Source organism: Drosophila albomicans, chromosome X (assembly GCF_009650485.2).
Source record: "Drosophila albomicans strain 15112-1751.03 chromosome X, ASM965048v2, whole genome shotgun sequence".
In the NCBI taxonomy this organism is placed as follows: Eukaryota; Metazoa; Arthropoda; class Insecta; order Diptera; family Drosophilidae; genus Drosophila; species Drosophila albomicans.
This window is the reverse complement of record NC_047627.2, coordinates 29,895,712-29,911,802: the sequence shown is the minus strand read 5'-3', so window position 1 is coordinate 29,911,802 and position 16,091 is coordinate 29,895,712. Positions and strand designations below refer to the sequence as shown.

The 16,091-nt window shown below is 34.8% G+C and overlaps 1 protein-coding gene and 1 long non-coding RNA gene across 3 annotated transcripts in view; one reads left to right on the top strand and one right to left on the bottom strand.

Annotated features, from left to right (window-relative positions):
• Positions 1-16,091, top strand: part of LOC117578310 (uncharacterized) — a 56,601-nt gene that overhangs the window by 35,254 nt on the left and 5,256 nt on the right. Inside the window, exon 4 of the long non-coding RNA XR_004573369.2 lies at positions 5,465-5,546. This is a non-coding gene — a long non-coding RNA (uncharacterized LOC117578310). The remainder of the gene's footprint in view (positions 1-5,464; positions 5,547-16,091) is intronic.
• The window catches only part of LOC117578311 (dorsal-ventral patterning protein Sog), a 46,333-nt gene continuing 38,504 nt past the window's right edge, over positions 8,263-16,091 (bottom strand). For both annotated transcript variants that reach the window (XM_034263759.2, XM_052007464.1), the window contains 3 exons: positions 14,096-14,155; positions 10,953-13,321; positions 8,263-10,127 (listed from right to left, as the gene is read on the bottom strand). In XM_034263759.2, the coding sequence (XP_034119650.1) occupies positions 9,921-10,127; positions 10,953-13,321; positions 14,096-14,155 (2,636 nt within the window). In that variant the 3' untranslated portion in view covers positions 8,263-9,920. The remainder of the gene's footprint in view (positions 10,128-10,952; positions 13,322-14,095; positions 14,156-16,091) is intronic.

Below are 16,091 nucleotides of genomic sequence, written 5' to 3'. Positions count from 1 at the left end.
TAGAACTCCTTATTAAAATATATGATTAAAAATAAATAGAAAAAGACTTAATAACATATATGTTTATTTAATTTTTTAGATTTTCATTTAGTTTCTAATCTGAATTTTATATATCATAGAAAAAATGATTGTGAACTAAAAGATCACACAAAAGTTAAGGTTCTCTCCAGCTTGCATTCTTATCCATATGTTTTATAGGGTATTAAATGGGTGTTGTCAGCTGATCAAGCTGATCTCAAGTAACTTTTAGGCGATCCCTCGGGTTCACTTCGAGATCACAATGATGTTCATGTGGAGTGAAGTGTTGTTGCTGTCATTGTTGTTGTTGTTGTCGTTGCTTGTTGCAGCAATTAGCCAACGACAGTCGAGTGTCAACGTGATTTGACCCATTGCCGCATTTGCATTTGCAATCAAGCAAACAATAACAACAACAACAACAGATGAAGGAAGCGAATTTGCAACGAAATTCAATTTCAATTCAATGTTGAATGCCAAATGTTGCATACTGAGTGATCAATGTTGACTGGGTGCCGGAATAATCGATTGGCATTTCAATTAGTTGGTCAAATATTCAGTCATTAAAAATAAATTAATTTGCTTCAGTATTTTTTCTGAAGTTTTTTAACAAAAAAACAATTTACAATTAAGTAGTCAAAAAAAAACTTCTGAAATCAAGATTTTGATATTAGAACTATGAATTTTTGGTCTCAAAAGTTGGTCAAATATTCAGTCATTAAAATGAAATCAATTAACTAAAGTATTTTTCTTTAAGTTTTGTTTTTAACATAAAAACAAATTTACAATTAAGTAGTCAGAAAAAAAAATGTTAAAATCAAGATTTAGAACTATGAATTTCATTTTTAAAAGTGCGTCAAGAACACGAAAATTTTAATGTTAGAAAACACATCTTGATTTCAAGAACATTTCATTTATTTATTTAAAAAGGTTGGCTATAATTAAAATAAATATTAAATCTATTAGTAAAGCAATGAATGTAAAGGTCTTGAGCTTGAAGAACATATAAAAAGCGACCCAATTTTTTATAAATGAGAAGAAAAAATATTATAATTTGAAGACCAAAAATCTTATTAGAAGATAAGAATAAAAATGTATATTATATTTTATTGTTTTTATTTATTATACTATATATTTGTTAACATATTATTATTATATCATCTTATGTTTCAATAAATGATATTGATCATGTTTCTATTATATTTATTATAATCAATGTATTATATATTGAACATTTTATTTCAATCTTGCAAAAGTAAAGAACAAAATGTTCTCATCAGTTAATAAAATAATCTCTTAATATGTATCTTTTATTCAAATATTGCAACAATGTTAGCCAATCCAAGAACAATCGCTTGATCATGCATTCAACTAATCAAGCAATCAATTGACTGACAGTTGCAGTCAAAACAGCGAATGATTTGGTATGAGAATCAATAAAACAGATTGGTGGAAGGTGGAAGAGGGGGAATTAATCCTTAGTAGTCGTAACTTGAGATCAATAAAATGAGTTATGAAAAATGCTTTGCATAATTGCCGCACTTCCAATTCCAAATGAAATTGCGATGGATTTAGAATCAGAATCGGATTCGAATTTGCAATTGCAATTGCAATAGCATTTTCAATCTGAATCTCATTCTCATTTTCATTTTCAATTTCAATCTCATGTTCAATTTCAATCGCCCGAGTCGACAGCTGAGATAATTGATGATTATGAGTGTCGGTTAAATGTCGTGAGCAAGTTTTTTCTTCTTTTTTTTTCGTTGTGCTGTTTTTATAACTGTTGCAACCGCTGAGTGCGAGTGCGAATGAGAATGCGAGTATGTTTATACACATGTAGGATTGGATGTGTCTCGTAAATCAAGTGAGCCAATGCTATAGTTGCTATACCCGACCTATTCCATGGGCTGACAAGGCATGATAAGTGTATGGGAAAATTTGGAGGTGGAAGAATAAAAATAGTACAATTTGACAGACAGATAAGAAACAGTGCAAAAATCAAATTTATATAAAATGTACATAGAAATAATTTTATTGAAATAATAATTTATTGCTTGTAAAACTAAATAATACTGAACATACTGTTATTTAGTATTTTTTATACCAACACACACTTGAAGTACTGTAGTTTAACTTTAATTCATAGTAATAACGAAAATACAAATATTTTTTTATTGATACTAACTAATACTGGAAGTGTAAAGTAATACTGAAGTAATATATTATATAATACTCAATATACTAAAATTAAGATTAGTATAAAAAATACTTAATAGTAGTATATATTGAGTATTGCTTATTACTTTCAGTATTAATTAGTATCAATTAAAATATTAGTATTTTCAGTTTTAGTATAAATTAATGATTGAATACATTGTTTTAAGAATTAGTTAGTATAAAATATACTAAATGATTATATATTCAGTATTAGTTAATATCAATTAAGGAGTTTCAAATTAATAGCTATATTCAGAATAGCTAGGGAGGAGTATTCGAACATACTAAATAATAATATATTCAGTATTATTAATTACTTTCAGTATTGGTTATTATCAATAAAAATATTAGTATTTCGGTATTAGAATGAAGATTAACTACACTACTTTAAGTATTAGTTAATATTACAAAAATACTTAATAATAGTATGTACAGTATTATTTATTATTTTCAATATTAGTTATCACTTAAAATAAAATTATTTACAATCTAACTAATACTTAAAGTAACGTAGTTAGTATAAAAATACTAAATTAAGTATTATTTATTAATTTCAGTATTAGTTAGTGTCCATTAAAATATAAGTATTTTCAATATTAGTATGATTTAAAGATTAAAGTTACTTTAAGTATTATTTAGTATAAAAATACTAAATCTAGTATTATTGGTTACTTTCACTATAATTGTATCAATCCAAATATTAGTATTTTCTGTATTTATATGAATTAAAGATAAACTACAGCACTTTGAAGTTTAGGTACTATAAAAAATACTAAATAATAGTATATTCAGTAGTATTTATTACTTGCAGTATTAAAAAATGAAGTACCGTACGTAGCATATTCAGTATTATTATCAATTAGGGAGTTTCAAATTAATAGCTAGTTCTGAATAAACAAAAATATGCAGTTAGGTGTTTTTAGTATTAATTAATATGCCTTAAGTACTGAATTTAGTATTTTCTGTATTAGTTAGTATGCTGTATTCTGAACAATGAAATTGTTGCTAGCAAATTCTTTAATTTACCAGGTATCTCGCGGTCGAGCACATGAGAATTCAGCTATCAGTAGTTGTAAATAGTCTGTAGAGTAGTCGATAGAGAGTTGAGAGCTGTTAGATATCATCTAAGCGATTCGTGCTGCGCTTGTTGTTGCTGTTGTTGTTATTGTCAGTCAGTCAATAGCACCAAATGTGGGCGCTCTAAGGTTTGGCCAATTCCATTCCATTCGATGCCATTCAATGCGATTCGCTGTGCTTTGCTTTTGATATCAATGCAAATGACAATTGTGTCTCCCTGCGATACGATGCGATGCGATGCGATTTATCGGCCATATATAGTCAATATAAGATGCCATCTCGAACTGTCAACACGACAGACGCCAACGCCACAAGCGCCACTTGCAGCCATACTTGGCTCAATTCTTCTCCTCTCTCTCTCTCTCTTTATCTCTCCCTTTCTCTATGCTGCATCTATCTGTATTTTTATACCCGCCATCTATAAGATAAAAGGGTATTATAACTCTGTGCCCGCAGGAAAGTATCATATGTAACAATAAGAAAAGGAGTCATCTACCATCCTAAAAAGTATATGCAGCTGTAAACTTTGAAATAGCAGTACTAGCATTTAAAATTGAAAAATCTCACTATTCCATTTTACAAACATAATGTGCAGGGATCAACTAACAAAAAGGATTATGCAAAAAATTCGATACTTAGTTTTTTTTCTGCCGCACTGCTATTTTTACGTTCACAGCTGTATAATCTTGATCAGCATATGTACAATATACTATACTATATATATCCGTGTATCTTTTTGTCTGTCCGTCTGCATGAACTCCTAGATATCAGAGACTATAAGAGATAGAGCTATCATTATTTTTGGACAGAACTTGTTATATTTGCCCACAGACCAAGTTTCTCTGAATTTAGTTGCTTTGGCTCACAAATTTGGTATATTTTGCGGTCTATGGTATATTTTGGTATATTTTTGAAATGCCAAATATAGTCTTTGGTATATATATTTTACTCTATGGTATATTTCTAATGTAGTACTTCATCGATATACCAAATATAACCTTTGGTATATTTTTAGTAATTTTCTGATTTTACATACTTTAAAATTAGTACCGCACTGTTTTTGCTTTAACTCGAAATTGGTAGTGGGTTTATTTGGTATATTTCTGTATATGAAATATTTATTCGATATACCAAATATTATTTTTGGTATATTTTTAGTATGATTGCGGTATATTAATTTGGTATATTTTAAGAACAATACCGGATTGTTTTGCGTTTACTCGGGTTTATTTGGTATATGTTACCTATATGGTATATTTTGAATACAGTGTTCTATTAATATACCAAATAAAGCCTTCGGTATATTTTCAGTATTTTTGTGGTATATAAATTTAGTATATTTACCAAATATTATTTTTGGTATATTTTTAGTATGTTTGTGGTATATTATTTTGGTATATTTTAAGAACAATATCGGATTGTTTAGCGTTTACTTGGATTTATTTGGTATATTTTACCTATATGGTATATTTTGAATACAGTGTTCTATTAATATACCAAATAAAGCCTTCGGTATATTTTCAGTATTTTTGTAGTATATAAATTTAGTATATTTTGAAGAACGAACTTTTTTACTACATATTATTCAAAATGGGTGCCGGGTATTTCTCAGTAGAGTACATTCAACTGTAGCCTTCTTGCTTGTTTTTTTTTTGTTTTGTTTTGCATTTCGATCGCAGATTGCATTTGCTGCTGCTGCTGCTGCTGCGACCCTTGCGTGTTGTGTCTTTGCACAGTAGCTAACACATACTTTAGTTGCCTTTTGTGGGCCACACCCACCACAGCAGCCTCTCCCCTCTATCCCCTAACCACTAACCCCTTCCCCCTCTCTGCCTCACTCTCCGTCTCGCTCTGTGTTTAGTCGTCACCTCAAATGGCGACGTATTCATTTGTTTGCTGTTTGCCAATCAGCCTGTCAATAATTGTCAACAAGGTGTGACTATGCCAATATTTAATTATTCGATTTCATTTGCTTTTTGCATTCGGACCCCAAAAGCAAACTGCGCAGCCAGCGTATTACTCGACACATACCCTGCAAGCTCTCTCAATGTGCAAAGGGTATGCCACGTGTTCATCAATTTCAAATTCAAATTACATTTAATTCATCAAGAAATTTATACATTATAATACTAATAATTACATTATTCTATTCCAGATGACAGCCAAAGTGCTTTTTTTGTTGTGTTACAAAATTTAATATGCTCAATTCTTCGAAGTTTCTTCAATAATTTTTAAAGGTAAGCGAGTTCTAAATGTTATAATTATATTGTACAATTTCTTATCTCAGAAAAACGAAAGTTTAAATAGCAACTTTTATAGATTCTTTTGAGTTGGTTAATGCTTGATTCTGAAATTCATAATAAGCAAGAACAGCTTTAATTTTAATATCGTTTCTTAATGTTTGATTCTAAAATTCATAATAAGAACAGCTTTGAAAATTAAGTAACTTTGTTCTTAGAAGGAAATATAATTGTCACAAAATTAGTAAGGTTAATAACAATTATTTGTTCTATGACAAAATAAGATTTAGCTCCTTTTAATTTATTAAATCAGATTTTGTTTCTAATGTCAGTTATCAAGTTTAAACTTAAAGGAGAGTTTCTGGGATTTCTATCATAAAGAAACTTAAATTCTCTCGGACAATATTGTACATTATACTTGATTCGAGAAACTTTTGTTATATTTTCTGTATAATAAATTTATTGTAATCCTTTTTTGAAATGAATTTTATGTCAAAGCTTTTTAAACTAAGTACTGACATTTTTTTAAATTTAAACTACATAAAATCACACTGTATTGAATGCAACTTTAAGCGCTTGAATGTACTATAAAGAATACATTTATTTTACAGGGTATTTCTTAGTCAGCAACTAGACTTTTTCACACGGCGAACTTGATGTAACGTTTGCTCTTAGTCTTTGTAGTCTGTCTCTTTCGCTCGTTCAATGAGTGCATTAGCTGAACTATTTACGTTAGCTTAATGCTTTTATTGTTGTTGCTGCTGCTGATGTTGCTTAAAATTTGTTAAACATTTGCGTACAAAACATTTGACTAAAACACTATAAATAAATGAGCGCATAAAGTGCGCAAACGTCAGCAAAGATTTGATAGTCAAATGATGGGAATTGAATAATATTTTTGGATTTTATTTAATTATAAAAGAGTTTTTATTGATGGGTATTAAAACTTTATGAAGTTGTTACATTCAGTTCAGTTAAAAGAGACTCTTAACTTCAAAAAGGATTGTATCGATACTTATTCACAGTGTGGCCAGATGAACATTAAAAGGGTTGCCAGATGCTTATACAATAAGAACATTTCAATTTCTTATAATAATATCATTAATTTCCATGACTTTCCTTAATTAAATTTAAGTTGAAATCTTCTCATTAAAGTCGAATGTATTTCCTTGTTAAATTTCATATGAAATTTTATTTGAAATCTTCTTATTAAAATTAAATGTATTACTTTGCTTAAATTTCATATAATTCGAAATTTAACTTTTCCATTTTCATTTTTTGAAGTAACTCTTCTTTAGCTTTGAGTCTTTTCTTTTCACTTTGCAAGAAGTTTGAAATATCTATTTATTATATATGATGAAGTAGGAAACTCAATTCTGCGCGCTTTCCAATTTGCAATTCTCACATTTCAATCAACTTGGAATCGCATTAATTCCATAATATGTTTGTTGTTCGGCCAGTCATCAAAACTGTCGCATGTCAATCAACTTTTATTGGTTGCCTCAACGACTTTTGGCCAAAATTGTCGCCTCGCCGATTCCGGCGGATGTCGGATCTTGATATAGTATATCGCAAAACAGTTCCCAACTAAAGATAGAGATAAAGAGAGAGACAGAGAGAGGCGACGCACTTTAAATGGGCAATCGACGCTCTCCATTTCGAGTCATGCAATCATCATTTGCAGCCTAATATGCACGATATTGAGATCGCAGTGAGCAACAAGTTCGCATACTCAATGTAAGTCATGCACATTTCGCATACCCTGTAAAACGGTGCCTTTGCCTAAATGTGGTATAGTCGACTAAAAGAGTTAATACATTTGAAATTCCCCAGAATTGTTGTTGTAAATTTTTCTTAAGTTTAGGACTGAAGAATATTATAACTTTGTGCCTACATATTGTATATTTTTAGTATTTTTGCAGTATATAAATTTAGTATATATTACAAATTTGGTATATTTTAAACTTTATTCAAAGAGAGTAGTGGGTATCTTTCCTATTTGTGTATATTATAACTTAATGTCTGCATACAATATATTTTTGGTATTTTTGCGGTATATTAATTCGGTATTTTTCCACAGATTTAGTATATTTTTAACTTTATTTAGCGGGTATATTTCTTACTTGTTTATACGTCTAAAATTTCCCTAAAAACCAGAGAAGAAATCAAACTCTTTAGAATTGCTTTTAAATATTTTTAACAAGTTCGCATACCCTGTAAAGTATGATCGACTAAATAATTTATATCCGCTGCTCATAGTATAAAATGGTATTCCAACTTTGAGCTTTGAAAGTATTATATATTTTTATTATTTTTAATTTGGTATATTTAAGATTAGTACCGATCATTTTTGCATACCCTGTAAAGCAGTGCCGCTCTTAAATGAGGTATATTCGACTAAAATAATTATCACCGTTACCCATAGGGTAAAATGGTATAATAATTTTAGTATAATTTTGGTATTTTCGGTACATTAATTTGGTATATTTTCAAATTAATACGACTTTAGATCTGAAATTTCCCAGAAAACCAGAGAAAAGAAAAACAAACACTTTAGAATTGTTATTAAATATTTTTATAAATTGATATTTATAAATTTTCGCATTTATTTTCATGGATTTTTTTGTTTTGTTTTGTATGGTTTCTTTTTCCATTTTGGACTGTAATAAAATGTAGTAAAAAAAAAAATTAAAAATAAAAATAATCGAGAATCGTTTTTGTATTTTGTTGTTGTTTATTGTGTTGGTTTTTTGTTGTTTTGGGGTTTTTTGTTTTTGCTTTTTTTGTTGTTTTTGTTTTAAATTTATAAACACTAAATGTAAATTATTAGTACAATTGTTTTAGCTTTTTGCGTTTTCTCATAATTTCCTTTCTTGGTGTTGGTTTTTTTTTTATTTTTTGTTGTTGTTTTTTTTTTAGTAAATATTTCGCAATGAATTGTTTACAATTAATTCATCAATATATCAATATATATATAGATATATGTATGTATATATTTATAAGCTACAAGAAATAAACATAAAAATTATAATAATAAGAATAATTTAATAGAATAAAATTTAATAAAAATTAATACAATTTCATTTTTGTTTTTTGTTTGTTTTTCATTTCCATTGCATGTGTGTGTGTGTGTGTGTGTGTGTATAAATATGTGTACATGGCATTTTCGTGTTTGCTTTCGAATTTTTCATTTTAACAAATTTTGTACATAATTTTTTTCTTTATTATTAAAAAAAAAAGTTTTTTTTCTCTCTTTTTCTTTTAATACGCTCAAATGTGTATGTGTGTGTGTGTTTATGCATGTGTGTGTGTGTGTGTGTGTGTGAGTAAGTAACAATTAGTACAAAATAATTTCACTATTGAAAAGCTTAATTTTCAATTTCTTTTTCCTTTTCTTTTATTTTTTGCATTTTTTTCTTTCTCTCTCTCGCTCTGCCACGAAATAAAAAAACAAAAAAAAAAACCTTTTGCTTATTCACTAAAAAATATTTGTTTAGATATTTTTTTTGCCATTCAGTCAATCAGTCGAAACTTTTGGTTGGCGCCGCGACGGGACGTGCGTGCTTATGTGTGTGTGTGTGTGTGTGTGGGTTTGTGTTTATCGATAAAGTGAACGAACGATAACGATAACAAGCGTTTAATCGCGCCCAAAAGCGTTTCCCACTGCGTTTTGTTTCTCATAAATTAGAAAAAAAAAAATTGTTTGATTAAAGTATATATACATATAATCGTATATATTATATATGTATATACATGCTCTCGTATGTATGTGGTGTCTATATCTTTCGATATACTATAATCGATATATATCGCTTGTGTATTTTTCTTCTTTTTCTTTTTTCCAAGTGTATTTTTGTTATTCTTTATTACTCATTTTCTTTTTTTCTGGTTTTTTATTGATTTGTTTCTTACGCTTTCAAATTGCAATTTAAATGTGAATTTAAATTCATTGAAATGAAGAAGAAGCAGAATAGATTGTGCATAGTAGAAGCGGGGAGAATTGCGATTGCGATTTCGATTTTGGTTTTTCTTTTCGTTTTTGTTTTGCTCCAAAAAATAAAAAAAAAAAGATCGAACAAAATGCGCGCTACAAGAAGAGAATTTGTGTTGTTAAAGCCAACTCTGCACTGGTTATAGCCTACATATATGTAGATGCATAATGTGTGTATCATATATCGTATATCGATCGATTTATCGATCACTCTTTCTTGCTGTCGCTCGCTGTCTCTCTCTCTCTCTCTCACGGTTTCATTCTCTGTGCGTTCTCTGTGTGTGTGTGTGTGTGTTATCCAGTTTTTTTCATATAATACAAGTTTTCTTCTCGCTCTCTTTCACTCTCTCGCTCTCTCTCTCTCTCTGTCTCACATTTGCTCAGCTGCTTGTGGCACGTTGCTGATGATGCGGCTGCCGTTTGTGATGACGCCGCGATCGCCGGCATTGCGTCGAACAGCATTCATCGATTGGCGGGGCTGCCAACTCGCTGCCAGGTTTATCGAACACGCGACGCTTGTTCGAGACACGCGTTTGCTGGCACGTTGATCGCGAGCATCGCTTGCGATCGCAGTTCACCTTCGAGTCCTGCAAAACAAAATAAAAGAAAAATTTTATTAGTACAGAGTCAGGTTTATATATTTTAGAATACAAAATTACAGAGAGAGTTCAACTGCAATATTTGTTATTTAAAGGGAAAAATCAAATTGATCATGTACACCGTCAAAAATAGTTAACAATTGTCGAAGATAAGAAAATTTCTAATTGTGATTTGAAATTGTAAATCTTAAATTTTTGGCAATTTTTCTATTTTTTATTAGTTTCACAAACGAATTTCGAAACTCAACTCAAATTTCGTATTTTTGGTATTTTTATAATCAAATTTAGTATTTTTAGTATTTGTATTCATATTTAAAATACTGAATTGTATTTGTATTAATACTCAAAATACTTAATTTAAGCAGTAGTATTTATACTTATACGAAAAATACTAAATTTGAGTTGAAGTTCTAAATTTGTTTTTAGATATAGAAAAATTGTCAAATAATTTGTATTACACGAAGTGTTTGACAAAATTTTTATAATACCAATAAACTAGGCGAAATTTGCGTTTAAATTAAAAATCAAATTTTTTGAATACTAAATACTAAGTTTGAGTTTTAATTGAGTTTGCCAAAATAAAATTGCCAAAAAAAATTTGAAATTTGAAAGCCAATTTAAAGAACTTTTCGCAAACTTTTTAAACATTTCAAAATTTGTAAATTAAAATTGCCAAATAATTCCTATTACTCAATAAAATTTCAGACTTTGTTGTAGAATGATAAAAACCTTAATTTGAAAGTGAACTCTTGAACTTTTCTCGAACTTTTTCAATGATGAAATTGGTTTTGTTTGGTGTTATTTGAAACTTACCTTGCAGCGGCATTTGATGCACTTTTGTTCGCCGTGCGACAGCAGAATCGGATGCCATTCCTGTCCGTTCTCGTAGATCTTGTTGACCACCTTGCAACCACCGGCGGCAAGCGTTTCCTCAGCACTGTGCGCCGCCGAACGTTGCATGGCCTGATCGTGCAACACATTGGGATTACTGGGCGTATGCTTACTGCCATGATTGCTCTGCTTGCCCTCGGGACAAACCTTGCAGCAGGCCTTCTTGTCCGGTCGATAGGCGAGCTTCTCACTGCACTGCAAGGGGGGACAAACCATGCGGGGGCAGCGCACCTCAAGTGTGGCAGCATCGCAGCTGCATGTGGTGCACGTGTCAAAGCCATTCGGTGGCAAGAACGGATGCCAACTGGCCCCGGCGGCATGGAATTGATCGCCCAACCGGCAGCCGCGACGTGGCTGCAACAGCAGATCGCTGGCATTCAAAGCGGGCGATGATGATGATGATGATGAGGATGAACTTCCACCGTCTGGTGTTGTGGCATGCCAATCGGCGGCGGTTTCGCGACGTGCCACACAAGTGGGGCAGCATTCGCCGTCGCGTTGCAACAGCTGCTCGGTGGCCGCTTTGCACTTTAGAGCGGGACACTTGATCAGCTCACAATTCGCTTGACCCCGTTGACAGGCACACATGTGGCACGTATCCTGAGCACTGCGCCACTGCTCCGATTCGTTGTAGAAGCGACCGGAGTGAAAGCATTTCGTTTCGCCGCCATTCAACATCTGATTATCGTTGTGATCCCCCGGCACCGGGACATTATTATCCGTATAGATAGGGAAACAATGCGCCGGGACTTTGGTGCTCTTCAGCTTGCCACGCAACAACAACTGATGCGTGTGCTTCGTGTGCAACTCCAAATAGCAGACGCTCGTCTCGAGTTTAATCAGCTCAGCCGATGGCATACCGAGGACAAAGCCTTCCATGTAATTCCCAGTGAATTCCTCGAGCAATTTCCGTGTGACCGGTGCCCCGATTGCCTCAATTGGTTTCTCCTCCAAATACAATTGCAAATCCTGCGCCGTGTTGATGCCACTCATCGTCAGTTCGTAGTGGAGATTGCATTCGTTGTCAATGGACATCCAGGCCATGGCCATGGCTCCAGTTGCTCCGTGCTCGCCGTGTTGCTTCAGGAGAATTGGTTCCGCAGAGTCTCGAGCATCGGCCACAGGACGTGGCACCAAACGACCGCGTATCAAACTCGCCTCATGCTCGGTGGCCACATTGACACCGAGTTCACCCGCATACAAGGACTCTAGGACTTTAGGTCCCAGCTTCTCCACACTGCCGATGGCCTGATTGAAATTGAAACTGGGCGTTAGATCCTCAAGCTTTGCCTTGCGTTTGCCCTGCTCCTCGATCAGACTGATGTTCGGACGATCGCGAGTATTCACATGATCCGTCTCAATGTTGTACGCCAACGAACCGTCCGTGTTGAGATAGACCCAAGCCAAGCCGCTGCTCCTCGTGCTCAGTTCGTTGCCATGCGGCGGTGCCAAGAGTGTCTGGAAGATCTCACAACTCGCCCGGGTCACAATGTGTCCCTGGATGCGCAGTTGGGGATATTTCTTCGACTCGACGGTCAACAGGAGTTTGCCCCGCGACATCAGACGCAAATTCTGTATGGTAATCGGTGAGGACAACTCAAGTACATTGATCTCCGCCGAGGGTTTTCGCACACGGGGCAACTCATCGAAGATCAGTTCTTTGCGTTCCGGCAATTCGATGCGCACATTCAACGCTGCATCGGCAAACTCCTCAACGCCAAAAACACCGTTAAAGACGAGGGTCAAATGCATCGAACTCGCTGCGCCACTCGATGTCGAGACAATCGCTGTGCCACCGGCGCCGGCAAGCTGAGGATCGGGTTTACCGCTAGCCGTGAGTGGAGGCTCGAGCAGTGAACTAAAGAGTTCCGTTTGCAGTGCCGTGTATTTGGCAATCTTACCGGCGAGTGCCAATTCGGCTTGATGTTTGTTGCCCCACAGCAGCACCACATGCAACCGATCGTCGCGCAAGATGCGCTTGTAATCGCGTGGCACGCGTCGCCAAACGCCGCAAATCTTTCCGGTGGCATTCTGATACACGCTCAAAGTGCCGCTGAGGGTCGTCTCCAGTTGATGCTCCTCGAGGATGACGCCACCATCGTCCACGAATTGTATGGCACGGGGGCGACCGATTTTCGCCGATGTGTAGAACGAATAGTAGAGGTTCTTCTTGTGGAACAGAAAGCGGGCGGTGGCCACAACGTTTTGTGGATTGTATGTCGTGTACATGGATTTCATTTCCTCGCCCTTCAGGAAGTAGGATGTGCGTCCCGTTAGCAGAGCCGCGTAATCTATTTGGGGAAGAGAAGATGTTGTTGATGTGGTGGTCAAAATTTTGATGAAGAATTTGGGATGTAGAATGCGTGCTTTACTATCGGTTATAGTATCGGTAAAGGTCGATTATAGTAGAGAAGATGTTGTTCACGGTGGTCAAATTTTGTTGTTGTTGATGTGGTGGTCAAAATTTTGTGTTAGTTTTGAATTTCGGTGATGTAGGAAAAGAGGAACTGGATGTTTTACTATCGATAGCGATTTAACTATCGATTATATAACGGTTATACTGCGTTTGTTTTTCGCTGAGAAGATGGTTAAAGAAACTGCGTGTTTTACTATCGGTTATAGTATCGGTACCGGTTTAACTATTGATTATACAATCGATTATTGTGGGAAGTGCGTATTTTAAAGGCATATTCTACATGTGATAGTTAAAAACTGTTGGTATTCTTTAAAGTAATTTACAATAACGATCCTCAAAGCTGTTAATATATTATTGAATTTTAACCAGTTAATATTAGTATTTAAAAAAGTTGGCTGAACGCCTCATTACAATGAAGAATTGTATTCTTGAAAATGACTTTACTAAGATAGTTTTTGTATTCTTAAGTTGTATTCTTGAAAATGACTTTAGTAATATAGTTTTTCGTGTTTTACTAATTACAATGTAATATGAAATCGTTGATGTTTGACTTTGTTTTAAGATCGATGGTTAAGTTTGAGTATTGCCATCTATAACCGATATAGCGCCTGCATAGTTAATAATGTAATAATCGATTGGTGTTACTTACGTTTCATGTTGCGCTCCTCCTCTTCGCTGGGCACAGGCACATCCAAAGCGACGTCCGTGTCTGTAAATGAAATGAAATGAATGGGAAATCAGTTGTAGTTGTTGTTGCTGGAATTTGCTCTACATTGGAATGCAGAGGTTCAAAGCGCATGCCGCACGCACTGAATGAAATACTGAATGAATGAATGAACTGAATAAAGGACAGGTAAAACGAACCCAAAAGAGAGAAAAAGACAGAGGGTGTTCACTGTGTGTGTGTGTGTGTGCGTCCAGGTGGCATTCATTAATCGTGCATAAATTGAGACACAGCAGGTAAACTAGACCCGAAATGCAGCTTCCAGGAATTGGCTTGGCGTGAAAGTAGGTGGACATTTCCGGCGTGACAAGGGGCAGAGGTATAAACACCACACACACGCATACACACACACACACACACACACTGTGCATTCACAACACAAGAGTTGATTGACAGTGGCACATAAATCACCATCTCAGCTTCGTTACTTCGTTAGAAGTCGCTTCCTAAAGCTGATTATAAAAAAAAAAACGAGCCTAGAACTCTCAGTCATACCCTGCAATAAACACTGCACCCAACTCGAGTAACTCGGCTTGCTGTGCAGCTAATCAGTTAAAATTTGCAGAACAGTTTATGCATAAACTTTTAGCTCATCTCAAGTAACTCGGCTTGCTGTGAACCAATGCAGATGAAACTTGCAGAATATGCAGATAATTACGTAAATTTACAGATTATTTCAATTGTGTAACTCTAGTATCAAAATTTGTCCATAATATTCGGTTCTACATCTCAAGTAACTCAGGTTCCCTTAAGGACATCCAGTTGATATTTGCAGCATATACAGCTAATAACTTAAATCTACTAATTACTTAAATTGTGCAACTCTAGTATCGAATTTTCCCATAATTTTCGGTTCTACACCGTTTTGCCTACCTCAAGTAACTCAGCTTCCCTTAAGCTTATGCAGCTAAAACTTTTTAGAACATACAGCTAGTAACTTAAATCTACTAATTATTTCAATTGTGCAACTCTATTCCCAAATGGTCACATAATATTCGCTTTTAACCCATCTCAAGTAACTCAGGTGTAGTTGAAACTTGCAGGGTATCGACATAAAAATAAACTCGACAGACAAACACAAAGCACAAAGAAGTTGTGTGCGAGTCTAAAGCTAAAGCTGAAGTTGATGCTGCATTGGAATTTCGATTATTTCTTTTCTACCCTCCTCCTCCTCCTCCTCCTTTGTCGCCTTCTGCAGTCGATCTCTTGCCCAAACTCACGACCTCTCATGCTGCGTTAAGCCGCAAAAAAGCACAAGAAGCCGATAAAAAAGAGTGAGGGCAAAAAAAAAAAAAACAAAAACAAAAAAAAAAAATAAAAAAAAATCAACTTCTTGCCGCATAATGAAGGGCGACAAATCTGACACCTTGTATAGCATTTTATTGAGCCGAGGCCGAGGTGATATCGACTCGCTGAAGAGGGGTGTGGGCAAAGGGGGAGAGGGGGTGGGGGGAGAAGGGGCCAAGACCGCGTTGCGGTTGCCCGACTGCGTTTGTATTAGTGTCTCTGTGTGTGTGTGTGTGTAGCTTCAATGTCTCTCGCTGTCCGATCTTATCGCCTGATCTTAATACGAGCCACTTCTGACCGAAAGGCCCCTCTGACTCCCTCCCTCCCCGTCTCTCCACCTCTCTACCTCTCTCCTTCCTTCATCAGCTTGCCTCTTTGCGTTTTTCAATTTGACGCGTCGTCTGCGGCGCATTCTTTTGCTTATTGGTCGATCGGTCGATCGCAGCACAAAGATCCCAGCTTCAGAGGTCCCCGGGACCCCAAAAGAGAGAGAGAGAGAGCGAGAGCAAGAGAGAGGGAGCGAGACCCTCGGCATTGCCCTTGACTCGCGCTCGCTTTGCAGATGAATGAATTTCGTTTCGTTTCGTTTCATTTTTATGCCGTGTGTGGTACTTCTTCTTCTTCTCTCAGTCTC